The sequence below is a fragment of the Malaya genurostris genome, chromosome 3 (genome assembly GCF_030247185.1).
Source record: "Malaya genurostris strain Urasoe2022 chromosome 3, Malgen_1.1, whole genome shotgun sequence".
Classification (NCBI taxonomy): domain Eukaryota; kingdom Metazoa; phylum Arthropoda; class Insecta; order Diptera; family Culicidae; genus Malaya; species Malaya genurostris.
Window position 1 is genome coordinate 303070255 of NC_080572.1, and position 24966 is coordinate 303095220.

Genomic DNA, 24966 nt, shown 5'->3' on the forward strand with positions numbered 1-24966 from the left:
ACGCCAGTGAAATTTACAATACCAATGGTTGTTTCAAACAACAAAACGGTTAGTAGCCCATCAAACAAAAAAATAGTTATTTCGAACCGAGATATCGCTGGTTAAAAAAAACTGCTATTGTCACAATATCAACGAAAAAAATCGTTAGAATCACCCGGAATTTATGTTTACAAATTTTTTTTCTCTGCTTGGAGGGTTAAATTCAATGGCTATATTTCTATGTAACGCGAGCATCCTATGACAAATTGAAAATACACTTTTTATTCAACGCGTTTTTGATTTCCCTTACGCATGAAAACACAGAATATGAACCCAACATGAACTATTATTTCTCTCGTTGTCTGGGTCGTGTTATAAAAATCAGCCAATCCGAAAGTAGAGTATTCGGACATAAAATTTTAACAGTCCACAGTTTTTAGGTGTTTACTAAGCTCGCCACCTGTACATTTACCATCGTATGGTAATGAACTAATATTTGAGTTACAGTTGTTGAAAATTTTGGGGAGTGAGTTCTTAAAATGAATACATGAATCATTCAATGAAATAAATTTGATTGTGGCTGTTATGCTGCTCTGAGTCGCGTCGTTTGATGTTGGATTTATGTCAAGTTTGTTTCAATTTCTGAAATATTTCAGATACTGTGTAAACAAATAATATAAAATTATTATAATCTTATTATTATTATATTATTCATATGCTTTCGAAGCGGTGTTCGTTTCTAGTAAAGTTCACTTTGAAATTTTAATCAGAAATTTTATAAACTAGCAAAATGAGTAAGACCTCATCTACAGGCAAAGTGAAACGGAAAGACCAGCATCCTGTGCGAAAAGAATTTGTTCCCACTAGTGATACCCAATACAAATGTTTATATTGTACCTGGACCACTATTATGAATGCTACTCGTATGGTGAAGCACATTGTTGAACATTGCCGGAGTGCACCGGAAAAGGTGAAAGAAGAAATGGCTGCTATCCAGCAGGCATCCTTGGATAAGGAACGCAATTCTTCGCTAGTTTCGGAAAACAAAAAGGATATTCATGGACTTTTCAATGCTATTGAGAACAAACGCATTTGCATGTTTTGCGATTGGACAACCGTTCGGAACTTGACACGAATGCGCAACCACATTGCTATGCAATGTCCCAAAGTTCCACGAAACGTGAGGGTATGCTTTGTAAAAGATGACAATGCCGCTTCTGATACATCCCAGGAACAAGAACCAGTTCGAAAGAGATCATTTGAATCATACCATGTAGTAACGTTGAACGAAAATCGTTGGGGCGAGAGTGAGATACAAGTTTTCGAATCCACTAATTCGCTCGCGGCCGAGGATGCAGAAGAACACCAGCCAGAAGAAAACTACCTTGAAGTGCAAGAATTAGAGGAACGAAGCTGTAGTTGGTGTGGGAAAGCACTTACGTATGATAGCTGTGAGGTTGAAGATGAAAGTGATGTTTACTGTTCAGCACGGTGCTTCCGACGACACGCGGAACATTCACGCAAGGCAACACCTCGATCGGTTGAGCTTCCTGAAGAAAAACGAACAGTGGATTTGAAACGGTCATCAGTACAGGACTCTGTGGATTCGTCCGAACCGCCAGCTAAAGAGATTAAGTTGGTAGTCGTTTCCAGACCACCACCGGCACAAGCTTGTCGTGTGAAGCAAGAAACTAGTGACATTAATAGCAACAGCAGTGGCAAGCCTCAACAGCGCGATATCTCTCACACGATGGTGGAAGTTAATTATACATTAGAAGCTGAAACCGAATCGATGCCTGATGAGGAATCTGCACAACAGCCAAATGCTCCAAAAACACCAATCCAAAACCTAAACATGGTCCCGAAATCGGTTGCATCCGTTGTTAGAAGAGATAATGTCCAAGCATCTAAATCAACATCAGTTGAAATATCTTCGTCAAAACAGGTAAATTCAATATCATATTTTCACAAACATTTAAACTTACAGATACTAGTTTCTTCTTCAATCATCTGAATGAAAGTACTATTTTAGTGTGAGTAAATTGATTCTTTATTTTTCGTTACTATATACTTCATTGAAACATATTTTGCGAGTGCTTTCCAAAGCATAGAATGGTGCATATTATGCTTGCCGCTAACAAGTGTTAATTTTTTATTGAAAATAGCAAAACACAACAATCCACTAACTGAATTGAAAAAACAAAAGCTTAACTATCTTGACCAGTTTGCAACAATCGAAGTGCTTTTTGTAGACTGTCGATAGCGGATTTGATATCTTCGTAGTTGAGGGCACTGCCAGCCCATTTGCAATATTTTTGGGCTTTAATAATCTGATCTGGTGTTAGTTGTACTCCCTGTGACAAACCGCCCTCGCTACTGCCGGTATTAGACGGCCCTGTATATGGCTGGAAGCCACCTGGAGGTTTTTCGGGTTCACTTGGGGGTGTGGGTGGCTTTACTGTGCTAAATGGGTCATTGGTCGTAAAATTTGTCGGTCCAGATGGTGGTCCAGACAAGGGTAGCTGATTTGGTGCGGAGGGAGACTGAGGAGCAGCATGAAATCCCATCGGAGGATACGGTAACTGAGGTTGATTGCTTGGACCTGCGGTTGGCTCAATATTCGATGTTCCTGCCCCCGGACCAAGATTTTCCATTTCATTTTCATATTCGTTGTCCTCGTCCGTTTTCATCGGTCCAGGAATGGGTGTCTCTCCGTTTTTCAAACAGTTGTGTATGTACGAAGCCTTCCACTTAGCGTACTTTCTGTTTTGAAATACTTCTTCCGTTAGCTCACCAAAAGTTTGTAGTACATCGTATATCATTCCAGCAGTGTAGAAGGCCTTCACCACATTCTTTCCGAAATTGCTTTCTCGATCCTGCTTGTCCGCATACAAGAATAACTTCAACGCGTAATTCTCTAAATAAGCTTGAGCTGCAACCTCATTAGTTATTGATTCGTTATCTGCGTGAGCCTTCTTCGTTTGTTCCAGCCAATCCATCACGCTCACCAGAAACTTTCGCTCCTCGGCACCCTGGCTGTTTATTTTAAGTCCTAGTTGCAGGGCGTACAGTCGACACCAGTAGCTAATAATTGGATCACGGCTGTCATGTTCCTGGGCCGTTTTCAAGTAGTGTCCTATAACTTTCAATGTCGCCGGGACTTCTGGTTGGTTGGATGCCATTGTAATAGGACCTGCCTCGAGCTGGTGCACTATTATGGTCAAAGAAATAGATTAAAATTTTAGAACAATAAAATAATGAATGACTTATCTTGACTTGACGATTCAGTTTGACGTTTTTCGTGTTTGTTTGTGAAACAACTGTCGCATTGAGTGTCTGCGTTCATTCCAAGGGGAGCGCAAATATTTCAGACTGTGTTTTTCACGTAATTCCGCTTTATTACTCTGCTACACTGTAAATAATTTGCACGCAAGCACCACGTGCAAAGCATTTGAACTATTGCTGCATATAGAACATATAGAAATTCATGAAAATATACACTTAACTCATAAAATGAGTGTATAAACTGTTGACATTTAGTGGAATCATCATCTGAAATGCACATCAAAACGATAAGATATATCGTTACCTCTAGATTCTATATGAATTTCATATGAATGTCACATTGTTTTCCATATAGATTTTAATTGAAACGTGGTTGACCGAATCAACTGTTTTGCACATACATTTGTGCTGTACTCATTTCCACTAGAAAATGAAGTGCTTAACACATGTAGTTCGATTCAATAGCAAAACACATCACATCCAAAGGAAAAACACATCTAAGTGAAAAATAATCTAGTCTTGCATCTTATTGATTTTTCACATGACATCTTAAAACAAATCGCTTTGAATATGTATTGAAATAAAAAACCATATTAAATTGAAGTGCTATTAGATCGATTCATATGATCATGCAAATTCTATCAGTGTACAGCAATACTTAAAAAGTACGGGTGTGTAATGTCAGAGACATAACTGGATGTCCTGAATACGCATAAAACTAATACTCTTCTTTATGTATCCGAATATCAATTAATTAATCGATGGTGTGAATTGTGCAAGCTTTCCCCTTTTTTCGCTACTGGAATTTGAAACGATACACCTAAACTAAAGTACAAATTAGTTACATTAAATATTCTGACATACAATTAAATATAATGAAATAATCAGTATAGTTCTTAATGATAAAATAATGGTGGTTCTTAAAAGAATGAATGAAATTTATGAAGGCGTTCGTGATGGAGTGTGACGAGTTGAGCTCGAATCTATTCTGGGTCGGTGCTATGCATTTTATATAGCAAATCTGACCAAAGTTTTACTGCAAACAACAACTGGTTAAAAAATCGGCCGTATACAGTATACTGAAGGAAAATTTCGCATAATTCTTTGGGTATACAATTATGGTTCTAAATAGCTATATACAGAATTTTTGTGTCGATTATTTCATTTCAAATTTGAATATTTCAGTGAAAGGAACTGTCAAAATGCTGTACGAGATAAGTTTCTGGCATTCAGAAGTGCCAAATTATCCAATTCTACGATATCAAACGCTGTTCGCACTGCAAATATTGCACAAAACCAATCAAATTATTCTAGATTTGCACTACATTGATGGTTTTAATTTTCAATAGTTTTATTGCATAAACTTTTCAAAACCCACTTAAAAATTTAACCTGACATATGGCATTTGCACTAATATTAGTGTGTGAGCAAAAAGTTCTTGTCAAAATTCGTAGCGCTAGTCTAAAAATTCATAACATTGGCAATATCATTTCTTCAAAAGATTTACAATAAACTATACCAAAATGATTCTGAAAATGTTTTATAAACCTGATTTAAACTTTTCTTTCTTGAGTTGCAGTTTTCAAATCTTTTTTTCTCCCGTCTAAATTTTTCTTAAAACCAGAGCGAGTCCACGCGAATAGCTAACGGAGTAGAATGCCAATATGCAAAATTTGCTTGGCTAAAGGAATACCACAGGAAAATATCGTAGTCATTCTTTGCGAAAAATGGCAGAGATTGAAAAGAACCTACTTAATAAGTCACTTCGATGCTCTACACTATTTATGTAATTTCCCTCTAACATACAACGTAGCAACGGCAGAAGATTCCTTTTCCATTTGAAAGTGACTTCATCCTGAAATGAAATGTCTCAAAACCGTCGTCGCAGGTACGAGAAAGTCAATCATCCGTCATGAGTTTACTTCTTTGATACTCGTTGATACCATTCATTTCAGAAAACTGTAACTTTGAATTATTATTTAAACATGTCATACAACTGAATTTTTTTATTAATTTTGATGGCATGTAGCAAAAATTATGTCCATTCGTTAGATATAACAAAATATATTCACGATCATAGCCTAAATTTAGAGTTTCGTAGTAAAATAAGACGTATTCACGTAAAAATATATTTTTCAAGTTTGAATGAGTTTAACTAAAAACTTGAATAAATACAAGAGAACGCATAGCTAGAGTAAATTTTACTCAAACCCATACTCAGCGATGCCAGAAGTTAGTAGCACAGACTAACAGACAGGACACTCAAATTAGATTCTTCAATCATTTTAACGGTCATTTCGAATATTCCTTTATTTGGGATAGTACTCACATGTGTCATGATGGCGCCACGTTACCCTATCGAACACATCCTGTCTGTCATTTAGACTGTGTTTATTTTTTTCATTTACCTACAGAGTTGCCATTCATACAGAATTACCTGTAATGTATTGATTTGTATACGTACATGCGAATTTCATGCAGGATACAGATTTAATACATATTGCTAAAACTATATACATAATTGTGCCTACTTTTCATCCTCCAACGCAATACAAAATCGAACCCGTTTTGTTACAATATTTACTTGCTTCTGGTCTGTCGCCACTTAATTTCGGGTGAAAACCACAGACTAACAGACATGACAGTATGAGTTAATTCTTATAAAAATAATTTTTCGTGATGCACTAGTTCCACCTATATTGTACTGCGCGAACTATTTACTATCTGTACACCCCTTGTGTTATGTAAAAGTTTTTTTTACTAGTTGGTTTCCCCTCGTTTGTCAACACCGATCAGCTGCTTGCAGGGATGCCTGATTTCATCAAAATATTTGAAATTGAATCGTCACAATAAATTATTGTATTACGTTGATAATATATTTAACTTTTTCGCGATGTTGGAAGGTAACCATTTATTTGACTCAACGTTGTTCATCTAGACTATTTTTCATTGTGTTGGTAATTTTCCCCCGAAATTAAGTGGCGGCAGACCAGAAGTAAGTAAATATTGTAACAAAACGGGTTGGATTTTGTATTGCGTTGGAGGATGAGAAGTAGGCACAATTATGTATATAGTTTTGGCAATATGTGTTAAATCTGTATCCTGCATGAAATTCGCATGGACGTATACAAATCAAGACATTACAGGTAATTCTGTATGAATGGCAACTCTGCTGGTAAACGAAAAAAACAAACACAGTCTCGATGACAGACAGGATGTCTTTGATAGGGTAACGTGGCGCCATCATGACACATGTGAGTACTGTCCCAAATAAAGGAATATTCGAAATGACCGTTAAAATGATTGAAGAATCTAATTTGAGTGTCCTGTCTGTTAGTCTGTGTGAAAACTACCAACACAATAAAAAAATAGTCTAGATGAACAACGTTGAGTCAAATAAATGGTTACCTTCCAACATAGCGAAAAAGTTATATAATATATTATCAACGTAATCCAATAATTTATTGTGACGATTCATTTTCAAATATTTTGATGAAATCAGACATCCCTGCAAGCAGCTGATCGGTGTTGACAAACGAGGGGAAACCAACTAGTAAAAAAACTTTTACATAACACAAGGGGTGTACAGATAGTAAATAGTTCGCGCAGTACAATATAGGTGGAACTAGTGCATCACGAAAAATTATTTTTTTAAGAATTTACTCATACTGTCATGTCTGTTAGTCTGTGTTAGTAGTGCCATTTCCCTAGATTGATTTTTCTCGGAAACTAGACTTCCGTTGGAAAAATCCAATTTCTGTAGATTTTGTCTACGGATCCGTAGGTCCGTACAATATCTTCGAAGATCTACGGAAACGGGCATTACTCAAATTTTGACAAATTGCTTTAATTTACAAATTCAGATAGTGGCAACTTCATGAGTTATGTTAGAAGAGCGTGTATCCGAATGGCCAATCGGACATTTACTCATTACACGTGAAAGTTGATTGCAATATCCATTGACGATCCCCTCGGAAAATGTTCATTCATACTTGTACTGCAAATCTTGAAGAAGATGAACCAAAGAATTTTGAAAAAGGGTTCTCATTTTCATGTTTTCCTTTCATGAATGTACACTCAATCACCACAACAAGCCACGAAACATTCCCCGTCTGCTGTCGGAATCTTTCTTTTCGGTTTTTTTTTTCTATTAGACACAACGCGAATTCTTATCAAATTTGAACTTCATTATCATTAATACATTTTATGAGATTTCTCAGTGAGATATTTTCGTAACTCTGACATTATAGTGCTTGCGTGGCTCAAGTTGTAGTTTAGACAAAAAAAATGGGACCGGTTTTACGATTGTTGATAGTAATTGGTGTCATTTTGGGCGAATTTTCCTTCTTCGGACAGGCAGACGTTGTCGACGAAGGATCTTGCCATTCATTTGCCGGTGGTCACGTTTATCCACAGGAAGATGTTCGTTCGGCCGATCATAAACTTCAGTGGACCAAAGCAGTAATCTCTAGACCGGCTCCACAATTCAAAGCAACCGCTGTTATTGATGGAGCATTCAAGAAAATAGAGCTATCGGACTATCGTGGAAAGTATCTGGTATTTTTCTTCTATCCACTGGATTTCACCTTTGTGTGCCCGACAGAGATTCTCGCGTTCTCTGATCGCATTAAAGAATTCAAGAAACTGAACACCGAAGTGATTGCCGCCAGCATAGATTCGCATTTTACTCATTTGGCATGGATAAACACACCTAGAAAAGAGGGAGGATTAGGAAAGATAAACATTCCCCTTGTAAGCGACATCACGCATAGCATAGCCAAGGACTATGGAGTGTACTTGGATGATCTGGGACATACACTCAGGTGAGTAGTGTTTCCTCCAAGATGTGAAATACCAGAAACATATTTTCTTTTTTGTTTCCCGCAGAGGTCTATTCATCATCGATGACCGCGGAATCCTACGGCAAATTACAATGAATGATCTACCGGTTGGTCGTTCTGTGGATGAAACCCTACGACTGGTGCAAGCCTTCCAGTATACTGATAAACATGGAGAAGTGTGTCCAGCCGGATGGAAACCCGGTCAAGATACGGTAGTTTTTTGAAAACAGGATATTCGAAATATTTCAAATTCTAATCTGTTTTTATTTTTTTTTAGATTGTACCTAATCCCGAAGAAAAAATAAAGTATTTTGAAAAAAACCACTAGCATAAGCGCGGTACGTGACCCTACCTCAATAAAAAAAAAACAATCTATCGAATGGTGTGAATATAATGATTTCTTGAGAAACTCATTAACCCTCATTCTTTTTTACGTCCGTATCTGCAATACGACGAACGGGTACTTTCGAACGAATACGAATAAGCCATTCTTGTTTTCACTCGAATGAATTCGAACGCGACTCGTTTGCACAAAATATTCAAATATCAGTAAACTTCTTCAAATAAAGGCTAAGCCTTGATGAAATCAGTGCAATTCTTGTGATTAACCATATGCGAAACGCTAGAATGTATGCCAGTTTAGCTTCAAACGATACGTGTATTCGAACATCATTCGTACGAACGAAAAGTCCCATTCCCGTTTACGGACGAATAGGCGAAATGCCGTGGTTTCGATTCGTCGGTTTAATGTTGCGAATCAACCGTTCGAACACATTGAAGAAAGTTTAACCGATTTCCAACAAATTTATTTTTGAGCCTAAAGGTGATTTGCAATCAAATCATAAATTTGTGTTTTGCATAAAACATTTAGAAAGCATAGCACTCATAGCAAAATGCTGTTTTTTCTGGCGAGCCTTCAAATATATGCGCGGTTCCAAGTTTTTACGCATCAAACTTTACTTCTATTAAGTACTTTATGGAAAATACGCCATGGGGAAACATGCTTTATTTTATATAAAATGCATGATTTTACCAATGTAATAAATATGTAGACTATCAAAAACATGACAAAATTGCAAGAAAAATGCAGCATATTTTTCGCAGATACTACTGATCCGACTGCTATTTTCAATGGTTTTTTTTACTTTGTACGAAGTTTTATTTGAAAATTTCATTTACCGACTCGGTCCTGAGTACGATGTTTATTTTTTATGTAGCATTCGTCAATTCCTTGGTGCATGGAATCTTCCTAGAAAAACTACCGGCACTGCGGATTTCTCTTTTGCACAGGAATCGCATACGTACACGTTCGAGTGAAAACAAGAATGGCTTGTTCGCATTCGTTCGAAGGTATGTGTTCGTCGAATAGTCAAATAACAAATGATATCAAAGATTTTTAATTACAACTCAAATCTGTACCAGAACAGATAGTTTAAAGTTGGATGGGCGTTGTTTTATGCATGTACGATGTTTAAAAGTGAGATTGATTCGAACGTAAACGGGAATACGAATTTGATATATTGAGAACATTCCATTGTTATGTTAAAATCGCGAGCTTGGATGCGACGCTATGCTAGCTAAAAAGTAGGTCGCTTTTGATTTGTTCGTGAAATGTGGGGCTGAATATATTGGAAATATGGGCTCTTGGGTCCAAATGCATGTTGTGTCAACGGTTTTTTAAATTTAATATCCAGAATTTGATTAATATTTTTCTGCAACTATAGAGTTTTGATTCCATAAGAGATATTCTGGTGAAAACACCTGAATCTTACGATCAAGATTTTGACAAAAATGTTCTTTTTTAAATAAGAAATGTGTCCTTGAATAATGTTAAACTATACTCGTTACGTACATTACGTTTTTTTTTTCGTTTGTTTTTTTCTCAACTCTTCTTCTTCTTCTTCCTTTCTGGTTGGCGTCACCTCACTTGAGATGACGCCGAATTGATGGCACAGCAACTAAGGCTATATTGCCAGTTAATTTTCGTTTATAGTCCAGTGGACTTTCTTTTCACTTGACTACAAGCGAAAATCTCGCTGTGTGGCTGCGTCGAATCGTCAAAGTACGGCTGAAAATCCTTTCTTTCTTGCGAAATACTCGAATTTTCCCCGGACTAACACGATGCAACGTGCTCACCCGTTGAGAGTTTCACCGGAAGTGTTTCTCAACTCTAAAAGAGGCATGTTGATGTTATCAAGTAATTCCATTTTTTATGTGGAAGAGCTATAAATGATGCAAATGTCAAATGATTGCACTTCCTTGTAAAGACACTCGTGCAATGGCTCATAATATCGATAGTCCCACGACAAAAGGGCCTAACTGCAAATGAGAGCCTCTCTTTGTTTACTTTCTCTTTTGATTATTACGGAGCCATTATTGCAAATTCTCTAAAGTTTCCAATATAAATCGAAAGATTGTAGTTTTACCTTGAAAGTTTTGCGAAGAGTAAAGCGTCAAATATAAAATCAGTTCGGTAAATCGTGAAAGAAAAAGTAAACAGAGAGGAACTGTCATTTGCAGTTAGGCCCTTTTGTCGTGGGACGGTCGATATATCATGGTATGCCACAGGACTGATTGAAAATTTTCTCCTGAATTACTTTGACATTTACAGTCGAGGCTGGCGTTTATGACGATGCTTTATGTTTTGTTTTGCATCGTGCGGCATATCTAACGCTGATTGTTAATAAATAGGCCGATTTTCTACGAGTTCTTAAGATTGTGTTCAAAAATTGTAGTGAATAAACGTTTCGGAAAATGCCAACAATTATCGCGTTGGACGTATCACTATCCATGACGCGACCGGCTCCTGGTGGTAACACTGTCTCCACCACAGGATCCAGCGGAGAGGAAATCTGGACGTATCATCAGTTGGCAATTCATGGTATTAATACAATTCTTGATTATCTGGCAAAGCATTCACGCCTAGAATTTGTATCATTGGTAAGTAGCAATTAGTAGCATTGTTTTCACAGAATTGGAAAAACGGAATTCTGATTGTTTACGTATATGAATTAAGCACCACCCAAAAACCGTACTATTGAATAATGCAGAATCCATGTGAATACACACTTATCTATAAAAAAATCATTCTTCTAAAATAACATTACTGTGCGTATGTGGCTTGCTAGAATAAAAAAAATATTGCAAGAATACGATTTCTTACAAACGCAACTAAAACTTCACAGTGGCCAAACCTATCAATATAATTCTATAAACTATTCAATGATGTGTGAAAAAGGTTTTTAACAATAAAATGTAACTAAACTTAACTAAAATTCATAAATTTTTCCATTATTTTTTTCTTGGAAAACAATAATGTGTGTAGGTTGCATATTGTTCAGAATACCCCAAATATATCGAATTCAATCGTAAATTGCAATTTTCCAAAAATCTGTATTTGGCGCAAAAATCTATCTGTAACATATCGGTATCAGAATCTCGTCAACATAAGTTAACGGAAATGTCACCAAAGCTCATTTTGGTGAGCAAAAAAAAAGGTCAACCTTTTCTCCTGTCTATCTATGATATTAACGAAAATCGGTATTCGTCTGTACGATCCGTGAATTCAGAGTTGCCAGGTTATTTTTTCAAAAATCTGTCGAAACTCGAAAATTTATCTGCTTTTGTCTGAGTCTACCATAAACAAGGAAATTTTTGCAGGGAATCATTATCAGTGAGCAAAAAAAGGTCTCCCCACCTATCGTATAGAGACCATAACCGTAAAGATCTAGCGAGATATGAGAAAATCTAGGAAAAGTTGGTAAATCTGGCAAAATTTGGAAAATCTGGCAAAAGATCTGGCTAGTTTGAGTGTCTGGCGAAGCGACTAAAATCTGACATTTGCCAGACAAATCTGGCAACCTGGCAACGCTGCGTGAATTATCGGTATTTTGGGAGTACATATCTGTATTGCGGTATAGAGGTCAAATATCTATGAATACCGATAAATCGGTATACATGGCAACGTTGATTGTAAAAGCAATATATCGTGTAAAATAAAAACGTTGCTATCAAAATACAATAAACTGTTTTAAAACCCACAGATCTGAATGTAATGAATATTCAAAAGATATTCATTTAATGTACAACTCATTCTTACAAAACTGGGAATAAATTGTAACGGCATATGAGCCACTAGTCAATATTCACTTTGAAGAGGAACTGCTAGTGAAACATTGAAAACAGAGTATAAATTTTTACATTTTAACAATATTCTAGTAACTAGTGATGAATCATTCAAGGACACATTATTGTGATTTTTCTTCGAAGTACCTGGTCCTGTCATCGGTATTACTCAGAGAACCTCTTCATAGTGAATGTTGACAGGTAGTGAGTTCTCTCATCTTTACGACTTTTATGTGGATGATATCGACGATTGTCTTGTTACTTCTTGTTCCCCAAGACAACTTGCACACGATGGTGTGAGATGTATGTATCTAGAGTCACAATTCATAGAAACCATTGTTAGATACCTTGAATAATTTGTCCGTTAGGATTACTAAGCTTGGTATGAAATTCTCAACGGAAAAAGCATATATTTGGTTAAATTTCAAAGGTAAAGCAAAGACTTGTTAATACTTTTCTTCCGTAGAAGTTCACCTTCTGTTTCAACAGACTTCGCAGAAGGGTTCTTAGCGTACAGAACCATTGCATGACTGATGCTACGATCCTACTGACACTAAGAATCCTTCCAGATCGGAGCTCGAACACACGACAACTAGCTTGTAAGAACAGCGCCCTATTCATTGAACCACCAACCCGGGATTCCGAAGGCATGGAAGCTAAATTGCAATTCATTTGCAAGCTCTATCACTTATTTGAAGCAAGTTTTAAAGCACGCAAATAAAATCTAACATACATTAAACTAAACATTAAATTTAACTGGAGGCGTAATTTATCACCTACTTGTAACAATGTCATAAATCCAAGACGAATATGCAATGCAAGTAAATCTGCAGGTGAAAAGATGGACGAAGTGAGTGCGACGACACGACCAGACACTCCGAAGAAAAATCAGCATTAAAACTGTTCGCTAACGATTCACCGCCAGTTACCACAAATCTAGCGACCCCTTGTAAATGATAAAAATAATCTTCTCGAGCAACACTGTTTAAGTTGCTATGGACTAGTTACCAAGGAATCCCAAAACAAATAAACATGTTTTGAAAGCGGTGGAATAGTTCTATTAGTGTTAAACTTTGTCCAAATTAAGCAGAAATGCATTTAAATGAACTCGATTTTCGGAATTTAATCGAAACTATGGATGAAACCAACGAACGAGGACAATGATCTGCTTCCAGCGATTCATCCGTACACTTCAACTGCTAGCTTTTCTGGGCAGTAGGATTCGGTGTAATATACCGGTGTCAAAATTGTTTTGTGTCGGTTGATTGCGCAGAAGTGGAAACGGTATTTCACCGAATAGGCCACTATTCGAGGATTACTAGTGGAATTCCACAAAGAAATCATTTTACCGTACGTTATACAGGTACCGCAGAGCACTAGCCTCGCTCAGCTCGTTGTCGGTCATTTCCATGTCTTCCTTCTCACACAACGGTTTCAAGTCAAGACCTGAATTTTGAACTTGGCTTTATAAAAGACTAACTCATACTCCTCAATTTTTACATTCCGCTCGAGTCAGATAAATCCATTAAAATGTTCCGTACTATAATAACCGATCTGAAATTTATTTTGTTCACATTCATCTTGCCTTCGATATGCAGTAACCAAGGTTATGGTGACTGTTATTCAAAATCAATAAATATATCAACTTGTGCTGCCAGTTTAAAAAAAAATCACTAGCGTTTTCGATTTGACATTTCCAGTTACTGAGGGGTAGTTAAATTTACGATACAGTTTTGATAGACGAGTGGCAGGTCGTGTCGTCGGTGAGTGTATACATGAAAGCAACGCATGGAGAATACATTTTCCATTCATCAACATTTCATTATTACTCATTATTTTTTCCACGTTTACTTCTTGAATATTATGGAACAACCGAAAATTTTCATGTTGGTGTCAGTACTAGAAAATGAACATTTATCGTGTTTTTTCAATTTTTGAAAAGAAATTCTGAAGAATTCGGTACTGACTGAGAGTAAATGAAAAGAAAACTTTCCCCTTTCATCTGGTGTTAAATACTCTATTTACAATGGTACGCCAGCAGTTCTTTTTCATCGTTGATGTTGTCAGGTGGTTTATTGGCCATTATAAAAAATGCGACATTTGTGTAATAACGCAGAAATAATAATAAAGTGAAAGTAAACAAAGAAAGTCATTTGTTTAAGGCCCTACTGAAATGTTTACTCCGATTTCTGAAGTGTCCTGCCTTTACATATGGAGATCAATATGATCTGAGATGGCATTATGCAATCAAGTCGAAATGACTTTTCCGTAAAAACGCTCATTCAAAAAACGTTTCATTTCGTTTTGCATAACATCACTCTTATTTAGTTGTGACCAGTCGGCAAAGATAGATATCGATAATTAATTGTTTCATGTTTTTATAAGTAGTTTGTTTATTTTGACTCACACGGTATCGAAATCAGTTTCCATTCAAATATAATTACGGTTATTTTTCAAATGGATTTGGTAACTATTTGACCGACGACACGACCAGGCACTCCGAAGAAAAATCAGCATTAAAACTGTTCGCTAACGATTCACCGCCAGTTACCACAAATCTAGCGACCCCTTGTAAATGATAAAAATAATCTTCTCGAGCAACACTGTTTAAGTTGCTATGGACTAGTTACCAAGGAACCCCAAAACAAATAAACATGTTTTGAAAGCGGTGGAATAGTTCTATTAGTATTAAACTTTGTCCAAATGAAGCAGAAATGCATTTAAATGGACTCGATTTTCGGAATTTAATCGAAACTATGGATGAAACCAACGAACGAGGACAATGATCTGCTTCCAGCGATTCATCCGTACACTTCAACTGCTAGCTTTTCTGGGCAGTAGGATTCGGTGTAATATGCCGGTGTCAAAATTGTTTTGTGTCGGTTGATTGCGCAGCAGTGGAAACAGTATTTCACTTTGTTGGCCACTATTCGAGGATTACTAGTGGAATTCCACGAAGAAATCATTTTACCGTACGTTATGCAGGTACCGCAGAGCACTAGCTTCGCTCAGCTCGTTGTCGGTCATTTCCATGTCTTCCTTCTCACACAACGGTTCCAAGTCAAGACCTGAATTTTGAACTTGGCTTTATAAAAGACATAACTCATACTCCTCAATTTTTACATTCCGCTCGAGTCAGGTAAATCCATTAAAATGTTCCGTAATATAATAACCGATCTGAAATTTATTTTGTTTACATTCATCTTGCCTTCAATATGCAGTAACCAAGGTTATGGTGACTGTTATTCAAAATCAATAAATATATCAACTTGTGCTGCCAGTTTAAAAAAATTCACTAGCGTTTTCGATTTGACATTTCCAGTTACTGAGGGGTAGTTAAACTTACGATACAGTTTTGATAGACGAGTGGCAGGTCGTGTCGTCGATTTGACTGTGTAGGAGCTGGATTCCAATCAATTTCTATTTATGGAAACCGTTTGTACGATTCGGCAACCCTGAACTGAACATGCGCGCGCTTTTGACATTTTTCCAGTGACAGGCAGCTGATTCGAAATTTTTCGTTCTCGTGTTGGCAGCACGCCAAGTTCGGGATAATCGCGGATCGTACGTAAAAAGTGCAAAATTGCTCAAAAGATTTATTTTGTTCGGGTAATTTTCCTTTTTTGGACAACAGAGTAGCACCATACATGTCCACACTGCATTAAATGATATGTGAGATTCATTGCGCGGAAGGATACGCAGTTTTTGGAAAGATTTTCTCCAGGATCAAATCAACACTAATGTTGGCACGTGTTTGAGGTTAGATAAATTTACTGTTGTGTCCATCGGAAGAGACTTTTGCTTTGGCTGCGTATAGAACTAGCATAGAAGTTTGTTACATAAAGTACTGATTGTCAAAGGAAGCGTAGACCATAGAGCCGCAAAAATGACAACCAATGACCGAATATTAACGGTCGCACTGCAAACCAACTATGATCTACGCCGGCGATTGGTAGCTGGTGGGCACGCGTGGGAGTGTTTGCCATATCTTGCGGACTCAATGCCTATAGATCCGGAATGTCCTCCCACAAAAACAGAACTAGAAGCAGCCGGATTACTTCCCTCGCAGACCGATCAGAATGGCACTGAAGAAGAGCAAAAGGTTGATCCAGAAATCTTGTTCGAACAGATGTTTGAACTGGATATCGATTATCTGAAAAGTTTGGATCCAAAGGATTGGAAAAATCAGGATCATTATGCGGTACTCGGATTGAAAAAAATGAGGTCAGTGATATTTGGTTGTTTGCCTGCCTAATGAACTTGCTAACGTTTGCTATGATTGTATTGTAGATTTGTAGCTACTGAGGACGACATCAAACGAGCCTACCGCAAGATTGTATTGAAACATCACCCGGACAAGCGAAAAGGCCTAGGCGAGGAAGTTAAAAATGATGACGATTATTTTCATTGCATTACGATGGCCTACGAAACGTTAGGAACTTTGAAGAACAGACGAGCGTTCGACTCAGTAGATCCAGAATTCGATGATTCGTTGCCATCTCAGAGTGAGGTAAAGAAGGACTTTTTCAAAGCGCTAAGAAAAGTGTTTGAGCGAAATGCGCGATGGAGCGAATCCAAAAAGCCAGCACCGCTGCTCGGCGATGACAACACAGATCGCGAAAAAGTGGAAAAGTTTTACGATTACTGGTACAATTTTTCAAGTTGGAGAGAATTTAGCTATTTGGATGAGGAGGACAAAGAAAAAGGTCAAGATCGAGAGGAGCGTCGGTGGATCGAGAAGCAGAACAAGGCTATTAGGCTGCAACGGAAGAAAGAAGAATCGGCCAGAATTCGATCACTTGTTGACTTAGCCTACAACAATGATCCTCGGGTTGTTAAATTCAAAAAGGAGGACAAGGACCGCAAATTAGCTGCTAAGCGTGCTAAGCAGGATGCTTATCAAGCACAGAAAGCCGAAGAGGAACGATTGGCGAAGGAAGCTGCTTTGGCTAAACAGAAAGCAGCCGAAGCCGAACAAAAACGTATCGAAAATATTCAGATTGAAAAGGAAAAGATTAAGCGTGCCTTAAAAAAAGAACGCAAAACGCTTCGGGATGCTGCCAAGGCCAGCGATTACTATGTGAATGATGAAAAGGAGCGATTGAAACACTTGGAAGGGCTGGAAAAGTTGTGTGAGTCTCTTAAACTTAATGAAATTCAAGAATTCAATAAAGAGCTTGCGTCTGGTGGTCGTGTGGTGTTTCTTAAAGCTCTTGAAACATTAGAGCAAAAGTTAGAGGAAGAACGCCGTCTGCAAGCAACTCAGAGTCAATCTATCCCCAATAATCCGGGACTGAAAGTAATCAATCGTAAAGCTCTCTGGAACAATGACAATGTCCAGCTACTCATAAAAGCTGTCAATTTATTCCCGGCTGGGACAATTTCTCGCTGGGAAGTTATTGCTAATTATTTGAATCAACACGGAACCAACCTAAATGATATGAAATTCTATGCCAAGGATATTCTGAACAAAGCCAAGGAACTGCAGAGCGGTGATTTTTCGAAGAGCGATCTCAAAACTGTAGTAAACCAACAGGCGTACGAGTCATTCGAAAAAACTAGAAAGGATTTGAAGGTTGTGGACAAAGCCGAAATCAGTACAAAGGACAGCGAAGCTCCAACGCAGACCAAAACTGTAAATGGTCAATCGCCGATAATGAACGGATCACACGAACCATCATCTGAGGAAAAGGAAAACATAAGCAAAATGCCGGATAGCAAAGCTACTCCACAGGACATCCCTGCGAAGGAAGCCAAGAAAGAAAAGAAGGAAAAGGAAAGTAAAGTTTGGAGTAAGGACGAGCAAGCTTTGCTGGAGCAGGCCATCAAGACTTACCCGGTCTCGACGCCAGATCGCTGGGATCGGATAGCGGAATGTATCCCGAATCGGACAAAGAAGGAATGTTTGCGGCGAGTGAAGGAGCTGGTCGATTTGGTCAATGCCAAGAAAGACGCTCAACAGGTAGCCAAGTGAAGCGCCCAAAACGTGAATTATAGATAACAACGGTGAATCATTCAACAGCTGCTAGCTAATAAACACTATCTGATTTATCCCTTGCGACTATTTTATGTTAGTTTTTGTAAATAAATCATTTGAAACTAGAGTTTGCGATATTGTTATTTGGAATATCTATAGAGAATGCCGAACACTGATCGGTTTCCGGGGAACGTCACTATCGTCTGTATCCAATTAATCCAATTGCTACCGTTCCAGATTATATACTCCTCCCTGTATGAGGTGGTGGTTGATTTTACCCGCGACTATGAGTCCATTCGGCAGGCACTGCACAAAATCGAACACTACGACAAAACCAGTCTCGAGAGTGTGTTGGTAGCGGTGAACAACATGTTCAAAACTCACTGGGGAAACCACAATTACTGTCAGATTATTTTCCTCACTGACTGTGGAATCGGACTGGGACCGAGTTCACTGAAGAACACGATCATCAATCTGCAAAATTATAAAGCTCAGAGCAGCAGCACCGGCGTGAAGGTACCGTTATCGGAAAACCAGTGGGTTGGATTCTCTTACCCCAGCAAGCTCACGTTTATGTGCTTGGGTAACATCACCGATACGACATTTAAGTTTGGTAAGTATGCATTTGCAGTTCAAATGTCAACCACTCTCTGTTCGTATAAACTTCCAGGAACAAAATTGTATCAACAGCTGCTCGATGTTAGCGGTCAGAATGGACAGATTTTTATTCCCAAATTGAAAAGCCTTTCCATCGAAGATCCAATCGGAGACGACAACGACGAAAGTGGCAAGCAGTTGAACAGGAAATGCATTCAGGGAATGTTCGAACGCATGTGTGAACAGAATTATAAACAGTTTGAAGCAACGCTCCGGTGTGGAGGGTATTTTCGATTGGAAGGTGCAATTTCAATTTGGCCAGCACCTCTGGTAAGTCAAGATACGGATTAACAATTTTAACATTAACGACAGCCAACCATTAACTTTTCAGCCTTACACTTCAAAGGATATTTTCGGGGCAGAAACGACAACGATTATCTCGCGAAGGTTGGAAATCTGTGGCTATATCAGTCTCTCGGATATCGGTTCTCCGATGTCGGTGTCACGTCATCTGATTCTGCCACGCAACGAAGGAGACAAACGCATCTTGTCGAAGGATAGCAATTTAACGTCGGAAGAAAAGTTAGAAAATGATATTAAATCATTCTACGCTAAACCAGACAGTGGTGGAGTCACGAGCAGCGCTGACAACGACGACGATTCTGGTCCCGGTGGTGATGCAACGCGTGAATCGGTTTGTGTTATGCTTCATGGAGCTCTGAAGGTGGAAAACATGGCTGCGTTGGTTCTGTTAAATGACAATTGGTTTGGATTTATCTATTCTTACGCGGATAGCAAAAAAAAGTCCAATTTGATGTTGAACGTTCTTCCTCCCGGAAATGATGTAATACCATGGTTGGGGGATTTTCGGTTCCTCGGTAACGCGGAAGATGCCTTCCCGGGTGAGAACCCCAGCTTTCCGATTAAGGCGGATAAGCGAAGCTACTCACAAAACATCGTGGTGTGGATTCGACAGGCTGGACTCCAATCTGACATACAGAAAGTCCTACGACATGCTAAGAAACTGCCGGAGAAAACTCAACACTTCTACAAGGAACTAAATCGGATTCGGAGGGCAGCCTTGTCACTGGGGTTCGTTGAACTGCTGGAAGGGTTGGCGCATATTTTCGAGCGTGAAGTAGCTACCTTGGGGTCCAGCGCCAGTCCCGATTGTAGTATTCAGCTGAAGCATGCGGCGAACGAACTTCGCAAGCCGAGTAACCGAGATTTGAAGGCAATTATACAAGCGATGCCGACGAAGTACAATCAGATTGCTTGAAATATTGAAGGAAATAAAGTTGACTATAAATTCAATTGTGCTTGTATTTATTTATTTCGTTTTTGAATCACGGTGAGACACTTGTCATCTAATGTCGCTTGTCGATTTGGTAAAGCGCAACACGTCGCCATTGCTGGTGGAGCTGGAAAACATATAAATTGGGTGAAGGAAAATGATTTTCTTATTTCGTGAAAAGATAAGTGAACTCATAAACTGTCTATTTTTCATATATGCCTACATACAAATATCTACTAGGTATAGACGTTGAGGTGCACTAGAAAAAATTGTCTTTAGCCGTGATGTTTTACTTTGGGGTTCTCCTTTCCTTTCTACGTTCGATTACTGATGATTCGATTCTGATCGTTTTTGCCGATCCAGCAACAAAACTGCTGCTGACAAGTTCAGTAATAATTGACTGTTAACAAATTAAGGATTGCCGAGTTTCTCAGTAATTATACATTTTGCCGAGACGATTACCAATTAAATTTGTAAACTTGGATCCTGAATTGAGTTTCTTTATTCAAGTTCGGAATTCAACTTCAAAATTCAGTTCTAGAGCTCAATTCGGAACCAATAAAATATCCCCAACGGATTTAGGCCAGTTTTGTTCGTATTTAAGACCTTCAGTTATGTCTGCTACATCAACCCCACCTATTCCTATTTTTGTCGTGAATACTTACTTTACTATGGGGTACCTTTTCAAAATTTCCCTTCTTAATGAGTGATAAGTTTTTGATCGTGAATATCTCTCGTTGTATCTAACGTAACCAACATGTCATCCGAAATATGATCATAATTTTATGATACAATTTTCAGTTGTATGACCTAATCTCAAATAACTCAAAATTACGAACGGATCCTTTCGAACGAATACAAATAAACCATTCTTGTTTTCACTCAAATGAATTCGAACGCGAATCGCTTGCCACAAAATATTTAAATATCTACTGATATACTTCTTCAAATAAGCCGTGATGATATCACTCCAATTCTTGTGATTTACCATAAGCGAAACGCTAGAATGTATGCCAGTCTAGCAGTACCGTAGTGAGGGTGAGGCGAGTAAGGCGACCGCCTCGGGCGCCAACAGCCGGGGGGCGCTCAATCATGATGGAATTGCGAAAAAAACGTACCATTGATTTAATAAAAAATAATTTCATGAGGTTTTTTTCGGGAAAACTATTTAAACTAGATTAAGTTTCAGATCAGTACTAAACTGCTACAAAAATCCGATGAGATGCCGCCATGATCATTATCATTCATAAACACGGAAATGCAATTCTACAGTCATTTAGAATACAGAACCGCCTTTCAACGACGACCGTAACAATTATTTTTCATGAGCAAGAGACGCTTGCTTCTTGATTGTGGTTGTGAACTTCGACCTACCAAATATCTAATTCTCAGAGAGCAAACCTGCGAACCCCTTAAAAAGCAAAAATTAGATTTTCTGAAAGTGAATTCTCGAAAATTGACTATTAATCAAACGTGCAAGTGTTTACTGAACTGATATCTCACGTTTTGACGTAGGACTACTCTTTGAATTCTATATAGGAATGCGAAACAGTGACCAGGTCGCATCGAATCGAAGAGATAAAACTATATATTTGAGATAATTGGTGGTCGAAACTTTAATAAATAACGACCAATGTATAATTTTCCATCTTTACCAAGCCGTACTCATAGCTTCCCCTAATTAAGACGACAATTTCGTATGCATTAAATCTCTTTGCAGTTTGCATAGAATGAACGCGATCGTTTAAACTGAGCCTCTCCCAACATTCGAAATTAGTATTGAATCGACTTGCATTCTGTGCGATGCGTTTGTGCCGTGGAAAAGGATTCTATGCTCATCAGGTTTCTTTGGTTTTTATGCGCTTTTTGTCTTTCATGAGAAGCAATGATTTTTGTAGGAGTTCTGCTGATTTTTTCCGTTCGAGATGCTGAACGCTAGGTATGTTGAGATCTCCGAGATAGTAAATAGTTATTATTTTTTTTTCCATGAATACGTTTATTTCCTAAGGCAGTTTACATAAGTTTTTCTTCGCCGTAGCATCACTTTTACATAATATTCTTATCCTAATTTAATTCTAACATAGTCACAACGTTTTGCATTTATTAAAACATATTCTCTTATTACTTAAATATCATCTTAGGTAACTCGTCATTAATTATGAAATCTACTCGGAAATATTATTTGAACCAAACGATTAACTTCTATAAATTATAAAATAAGCTGTTATTTTCAGACATTTTGTTAATAATTTCATAAACTGTTTCGAGTTTGTTTGTATCATTACATTATTTTTATTCTAATTTAGCTATTGGTTGAACTCATGGACGCAGCTGGGATCAGAACTAAGTCTTGAAAGGGGCCTTTATTAAATTGAAACTCCAGTTTTCTTTATGAAATGATAAATAAGTTTCATGTATGAAAGGTCACGACAAGCAAGAATGTCTCGAACTGGGATATTGGATAGTCTACCTTGGGTACGCAAAGAATTTATTAGTTGAGATCTGACATCACGATACTCCACGCATGTCCAAACGACATGATCAATATCTCGATAACCTTCGCCACAAGCACAATGATTAGTCTCGGAGAGCCCAATTCGAAGGAGATGTGCATCTAACGTGTAGTGATTGGACATGAGTCTAGACATCACACGAATGAAATCTCTACTCACATCCAGTCCCCTGAACCATGCCTTTGTCGATATTTTCGGAATAATTGAGTGCATCCACCGACCCAGATCATCTTTATCCCAAGAAGCTTGCCAGCTGGCAAGTGTTCTTTGGCGAGACGAGCTATAGAATTCGTTGAAAGCAATTGGTCTCTCATAAATTTCACCCTCAATAGCACCACGTTTGGCTAAAATATCGGCTCTTTCATTGCCAGGAATGGAGCAATGAGCCGGGACCCAGACTATAGTGATTAGATAATTATTGTTCAATATGTCGTTCAGGCACTGTTTTATTTTGCCCAGGAAAAACGGTTCAGTCTTGCCAGTCATGTTTGAGCGAATGGCTTCAATTGCACTCAGACTATCTGTGAAGAGGAAATAATGGTTTGGAATTAATGTGACGATTACACTCAAACTATATTGAACTGCTGCTAGCTCTGCTATATAAACAGATGCAGGTTCTTGAAGCCTAAATGAGGCCGAAACATTATTGTTGAACATACCAAACCCTGTCGCTTCTTCAATTCGCGATCCGTCCGTGTAAAACATTTTCTCAGAGTCAATATGCCTGAACTTACTTGAAAATATTTTTGGGATTTCCGTCGAACGTAGATGATCCGGGATTCCACGCACTTCGCGCTGCATGGATGTATCGAAAAATAAAGTTGAGTCAGGGACATTTAGGAGGCTGACACGGATAGGAATATATCTTGAAGGGTTGATTTCCTGTGACATATGGTTAAAATATACTGTCATGAATTTTGTTTGAGATCGAAGCTCGACTAGTCGTTCGAAATTATTAATTACCATGGGATTCAGCACCTCACATCTTATTAGCAGGCGTGATGAAAGCTCCCAAAATCGATCTTTTAATGGAAGAACTCCCGCCAGAACTTCAAGACTCATTGTATGTGTCGAATGCATGCACCCTAAAGCAATTCGCAAACAACGATACTGAATTCGCTCCAGTTTGATAATATGAGAGTTTGCAGCGGAACGAAAGCAAACGCATCCATATTCCATCACTGAAAGTATCGTTGTCTGATACAATTTTATTAGATCTTCCGGATGAGCACCCCACCAAGATCCTGTTATTGTTCGAAGAAAATTTACTCTTTGTTGGCATTTTGTTATCAGAAACCTAATGTGTCCTCCCCACGTGCATTTGGAATCGAACCACACCCCGAGGTATTTAAAAGTTAAAACCTGTTGGATCATTCTTCCCATCATATGGAGCTGAAGCTGCGCGGGATCATGCTTTCTTGAAAAGACGACTAACTCTGTTTTCTCCGCAGAGAATTCGATACCAAGATGAACAGCCCAATCGGACAAGTTATCTAAGGTATCTTGCAATGGTTTATGCAGATCAATAGCTTTGGGTCCAGTAACTGAAACCACGCCATCATCTGCCAATTGTCTTAGTGTACATGGGGTTACTAGACAGCTGTCAATGTCATTTACGTAAAAATTATAGAGGAGCGGACTGAGGCATGAGCCTTGCGGGAGACCCATGTAACTATTTCTGAGTGTTGCCAAATCGCCATGTGAAAAATGCATGTGTTTCTCTGACAAAAGGTTGTGCAAATAATTATTTATAACCGCTGGGAGTCCATTTTGGTGAAGCTTGTCTGAAAGAACATCAATGGAAACTGAATCAAATGCTCCTTTAATGTCTAAAAATACAGATGCCATTTGTTGCTTTTGAGCGAAGGCAATTTGGATGTCAGACGAAAGTAATGCAAGGCAATCATTCGTCCCTTTATTTCTACGGAAGCCAAACTGAGTATCTGACAACAAACCGTTCGTCTCGATCCAAGTGTCGAGACGTCGTAGAATAATTTTTTCGAACAATTTTCTGATGCAGGACAACATCGCAATGGGTCTATATGAGTTGTGATTGGAAGCTGGTTTCCCCGGTTTTTGAATGGCGATAACTTTCACTTGTCTCCAGTCAGGTGGAACAAAATTTTGCTCAAGAAACTTGTTGAACAATTCCAACAAACGTCTTTTTGCGAGGTCGGGCAGATTCTTCACCAAGTTGAATTTAATTCTGTCCAACCCAGGGGCGTTATTGTTACAAGACAAGAGTGCTATAGAAAATTCCATCATTGAAAATGGGTTATTAATAAAACCATTATTTGGAGGAGATTCCCTTATAATGCTCTGCGTAGGAACAGAATCTGGGCAAACTTTCCTAGC

General features: G+C 38.2%; 4 protein-coding genes across 4 annotated transcripts; 3 read left to right on the forward strand and 1 right to left on the reverse strand.

Moving 5' to 3' along the window:
- The first annotated feature begins 591 nt into the window (after positions 1-591).
- LOC131436031 (uncharacterized) lies at positions 592-8485 on the forward strand. The gene is made up of 4 exons (XM_058604461.1): positions 592-1924; positions 7621-8087; positions 8152-8317; positions 8383-8485. Exons 1-4 carry the CDS (start codon positions 770-772, stop codon positions 8431-8433), a joined length of 1839 nt encoding a protein of 612 aa, XP_058460444.1. The 5' UTR covers positions 592-769; the 3' UTR covers positions 8434-8485.
- On the reverse strand, positions 2006-3305 carry LOC131436032 (vacuolar protein sorting-associated protein VTA1 homolog). The gene is made up of 2 exons (XM_058604462.1): positions 3250-3305; positions 2006-3185 (listed from the first exon to the last, which is right to left on the reverse strand). The coding sequence occupies exon 2, from the start codon at positions 3159-3161 to the stop codon at positions 2187-2189; it is 975 nt and encodes a 324-aa protein (XP_058460445.1). The 5' UTR covers positions 3162-3185; positions 3250-3305; the 3' UTR covers positions 2006-2186.
- Positions 8486-10728: 2243 nt separating the features above from the next.
- Positions 10729-20118, forward strand: LOC131435894 (integrator complex subunit 14). Its single transcript, XM_058604163.1, has 4 exons — positions 10729-11045; positions 18445-18820; positions 18878-19134; positions 19196-20118. The coding sequence occupies exons 1-4, from the start codon at positions 10860-10862 to the stop codon at positions 20081-20083; spliced, it is 1707 nt and encodes a 568-aa protein (XP_058460146.1). The 5' UTR covers positions 10729-10859; the 3' UTR covers positions 20084-20118.
- LOC131435893 (dnaJ homolog subfamily C member 2) lies at positions 14128-18334 on the forward strand. Its single transcript, XM_058604161.1, has 2 exons — positions 14128-16454; positions 16521-18334. Exons 1-2 carry the CDS (start codon positions 16117-16119, stop codon positions 18202-18204), a joined length of 2022 nt encoding a protein of 673 aa, XP_058460144.1. The 5' UTR covers positions 14128-16116; the 3' UTR covers positions 18205-18334.
- Positions 20119-24966: the final 4848 nt, after the last annotated feature.